General features: G+C 44.1%; 1 protein-coding gene across 2 annotated transcripts; it reads right to left on the bottom strand.

Annotated features, from left to right (window-relative positions):
* Positions 1 to 1,555: 1,555 nt before the first annotated feature.
* On the bottom strand, positions 1,556 to 2,020 carry LOC119826856 (ubiquitin-conjugating enzyme E2 L3-like). 2 transcript variants are annotated; one of them, XM_038348370.1, is made up of 2 exons: positions 1,994 to 2,020; positions 1,556 to 1,897 (listed from the first exon to the last, which is right to left on the bottom strand). In XM_038348370.1, exons 1-2 carry the CDS (start codon positions 2,018 to 2,020, stop codon positions 1,556 to 1,558), a joined length of 369 nt encoding a protein of 122 aa, XP_038204298.1. The 2 variants fall into 2 exon arrangements, with proteins under 2 accessions (XP_038204298.1, XP_038204296.1); XM_038348368.1 differs by having other exon boundaries at positions 1,556 to 2,020.
* Positions 2,021 to 4,141: the final 2,121 nt, after the last annotated feature.

Raw genomic sequence — 4,141 nt, 5'->3', positions numbered from 1 at the left:
CATAAGTGGATATTAACAGTAAAGGATAACCAGGCTACAATCCACAGCCCCAAAGAAGCTAGGTAAGAGGGAGGACCCAAAGAGGGACACATGGATTCCCTGGGAAAGGGAAATAGAGATCCGGGCAAACTAGGGGTGGGAGGATTGAGTATGGGAACATGAGGAATTGGGCTGGGCAGGTTAGGAGCAGGACAGATGGGGAGAATAATGAATGAGCTATCTGGATAGTGGGATTCTTTTTAGGGTTAGGGAGAAACCTGGTACCAGGAAAACTCCCAGGAACCCATAAGGATGACCCCAGCTAAGACTCCAAGCAATAGTGGAAAGTGTGCCTGACCTGGCCTTCTCCGGTAATTAGATTGGTGACTATCTTAACTGACATCAGAGTACATCATTTAGTAACTAATGGAAGCAGATGCAGAGTTCCATGCCAAGAACTGTACAGAGCTCTGGGTGTCCTGTTAAAGAGAAAGAGGAGGGATTGTATCGGGGGTTGGGGGGTGTCAAGGTCATGACAGAGGAACCCACAAAGATAGATAGCTGGCTCGAGCTCATGGGAGCTCACCACACACCAACTGTGGACCTACAACTAGGAAGCCTCCATGGGACTGACCTAGGCCCTCTGCATGTGTGTGACAGTTATGTAGCTTGGTTTGTTTGTGGGGCTCCTAGCAGTGGGATCAGGACTTGTCCCCGGCACTTGAGTTGGCTTTTGGGAACCCATTCTCCATGCTGGGTTGCCTGGCCCAACCTTGATGCAGGGGAAAGATCTTGGTCCTGCCTCAACTTGATGTTCCACGCTTTGCCGACTGCCATGGGAGGCCTGCCCCTTTCCAAATGGAGACTGACGAGGAGCAGATGGGAGGGGGTAGAAGGGAGGTGTGGGGAGGGAATAGGAGGAGAGGAGGGAAGGGAAACTGTGGTTGGCATGTAAAATAAATAAAAAAATTAAAAATACAAACAATGTAAAATAGTGAACAAATAAATAAATAATAAGTAAATAAATAAGACCTCATGAAACTGAGAAGGTTCTGCATGGCAAAGAACTCTGTGATCCAGCAGATAAAGCAGTATCCTACAGAGTGGGAAAATATATTAGAAAATAAACAAGCTTCTAAGGGATATTAATAAAATCAAGTACACTATAATAAGATAAAAAAACTAGCACATTGGAATTAGACAAAAACAAACAAACAAACAACAGAAGAAAATGAGCCCAAGAGAAGGCACCATAATCTGAGACCCACGCATTTGCACACTCAGAAATCCTATAAAAACACTAACTTGGAAGTCATGATCCATATGCAGGAGACCTATGCTTGGTGCTTCTATCTGTGAGTTCATCTAAGTTTTGCTCATGCTGATCTAGAGGGCCTTGTTTTCTTTTTACCTAGACCACTTTTGATTAAGAAAACTGTAGAAAGTTAGTAACTGCCACAAGCAGATGCCAGGTGGTGGCACGTGTCAATTTTCCACAGAGTCCTGCTTTGCGGGGTATCTGAATGCACTGCTCGGGGGCTCTGCTCAAACTTGCTGGAATCACTCATGGCAGATTTTAGTCCACAGGTCGCTCTTCCCCATATTTCTTTGTGAACTCTTCAGCATTATTACAGAATTTTTTACGGTCCTTAGAGTATTCTTCAGCTAGGTCAGCCCGGAGTGGGTGCTCAGGCTGGGGGTCGTTCACCAGTGCTATGAGGGACTGGATTACTTGATCCGTTTTGGTGGCTGACTTCCAGTTTTCAGCACTAATTACCGGCAGACAGACCTGCCCCTTCTCATCAATGTTAGGGTGGTAGATCTTGGTTTTAAATGTGATCTTGGGTGGTTTAAATGGATACTCTGCTGGAAAGTTGATTTCAATTCTGAAGGCCCCCTTGTCATATGGAGGGTTGTCAGGAACAATAAGCCCTTGCCAAGTCAATAAATTAGCTTCATCAACCTGGATATTACGGAAGTTTTTCATTCCACATTTGCGGATCTCTTCAAGCTCCTTCATCAGTCTCCTGCTGGCCGCCATCTTGGATCTGGTCGAGGGCCTTGTTTTCTTGGTTCCTCCATCCCCTCCGGCTTTACTTTCTTCTTGCCTCCTCTTCTGGGGGTTCCCTGAGCCCTGAGGTGACAGATTTGATGGAGACATGCCATTTAGGCCTGAGTGTTCCAAGATCTCTGAGTGTTTCACTCTCTGCATAACTTCTGGCTGTGGGTCTCTGTATTTGTACCTGTGTGCTTCAGGAGGAAGTTTCTCTGATGATAGCTAAGCAAGACACTGATCTATGAGCATAGCCGGATGTCATTAGAAATCATTGTATTGGTTCTTTTTGTTTGTTTATTTTAGAATAGTAGTACCTAGATCCCTGGGTTATCTCGTCTCAGGTTCTTGGTCACATAAGCAGTGTCGGGTATGGGTTCGATCTCCTGAAGAGGGCCTTAAGTCAAATCAGCTATTGTTTGGTTACTTTCACAAGTTTTGTGCCACCATTGCATGAGCATATCTTAAAGGCAAGACACCAATATGGATCCAAGTGTTTGTGGCTGGCTCAATGTTTAGGCTTCTCTTTTGGTAGTGTGCAGAGTCCCTTCCTCTATCAAAGATGCTAGAACACAGGGCGAAGGCTCCATGGAGCCCCAGCTTCACTTCTCCATGAGCTTCTCCATGTTGTATAGGTGTTGTCTTCAGCAATGGACCTGGCTGTCAGTTTGTAGAGAGCAACCTACAGTCTTAGCAACAGTCTGGGTTGTTTGGGGTTCCAGTGTCTGCTGTTATTGTACCACTTCTCATCTCTAGTTTTGTTAATGTGGATATTATCTTTATGGCTTTTAGTTAATTTAGATAAAGGTTTGTCGTTCTCTGTTTTATTTTCTCAAAGAACCAATTCTTCATTGCATTGATTCTTTGTATTAAGTTACTAGTATGAGATCTCCAATTTTTTAATGTAGGTACTTAGTGCTCTGAACTTGCAGAGGAGTGATGTAAATAGAGTGCTGTAGGATGTTATTTTAAGGTGTGTTGCATTTGTTTATGCTCTGGAACATTTGTCTAATGATACAAAGATGTGTTGCTTTTGTTTATGCTGCATTTGTTTAACTCCGTCAAGCTGTGATTCTTTGCCTGTATAAAACACCTGATAGTCTAATAAAGAGCTGAATGGCCAATAGCGAGGCAAGAGAAAGGATAGGCGGGGCTGGCAGACAGAGAATAAATAGGAGAACTCGAGAACTCTGGGAAGAGGAAGAATGAGCAAGATAGATCAAGGAAAAAAAGGATGTCAGGGGCCAGCCACCCAGCCACCAGCCAGCCATGGAGTAAGAGTGAAAGTAAGCTATACAGAAAAGAGAAAGAAAAAGTCCAGAGGCAAACAGTAGTTGGGTTAATTTAAGAAAAGCTGGCAAGAACCAAGCCAAGCTAAAGCCGGGTATTTATAAGAAAGAAAAAGCCTCCAAGTGTGATTTATTTGGGAGCAGGGTGGCGGGAGCCCCCAAAAGAGCCTAAGAACCAAGAAAGGATAGAGAGTTAAACAACCAACAACAGAGGAATTTAAAAAGGTATCCAATAGTCAGAATTTTCAAAACTCTGTCTTTCAGCTCATGGTACAGTGTAACCCTCTGTTTTCTATTGTCAGCCTAGGTCCACATTTCATACACTATAATGCATTTTTTAAAGATTATTAAGATGTATTTTGATCTACAGGGATGGAAAAACCTTTATATTTTGTTTAGAACAAACGTTTTGTTGATACCCTTTTCTCCAGGAGAACTAGAAGCAAGGCAGGGAAGACCCCCGTGCCTTCTTCTCCAGTTTTAGCGCACTCCCAAAGACAACTTTACCTTACGTTTTGGCACTTCCTACAAAGTTAAATTTTGTAATAAGGGTGAAGTAAAGCATGTTTGTGTTGCTGTGGTTGCTGGAGCCCGCAATTTTTTTCCCCAGTAGAGAAACCGCAGACCGCAGCTGCAATAGAGGTTCTGTTTGCACGGGGGAAATGAAAGCCAGCGTTGGCAGAGCATCACCTGCCGTGTTCCCTGTGCTCCACACGGCGTGTTTCTAGGTGCACGAGGAAGAAAGAAAGCATAAAAAATGAATGCCGTGAGGGGAAGTCGTCTGTGCCCAAGGCAGAGGATGAAGCGGATGATGTATGAC

This window comes from Arvicola amphibius, chromosome 11, assembly GCF_903992535.2.
Source record: "Arvicola amphibius chromosome 11, mArvAmp1.2, whole genome shotgun sequence".
Classification (NCBI taxonomy): Eukaryota; Metazoa; Chordata; class Mammalia; order Rodentia; family Cricetidae; genus Arvicola; species Arvicola amphibius.
The sequence above is the reverse complement of the archived record's forward strand: the minus strand, read 5'-3'. Positions and strand labels throughout refer to the sequence as shown.

What these genes read in the sequence shown, in the direction of transcription:
- LOC119826856 (XM_038348368.1), bottom strand. Translation starts at nt 2,020, where the DNA reads ATGGCGGCCAGCAGGAGACTGATGAAGGAGCTTGAAGAGATCCGCAAA.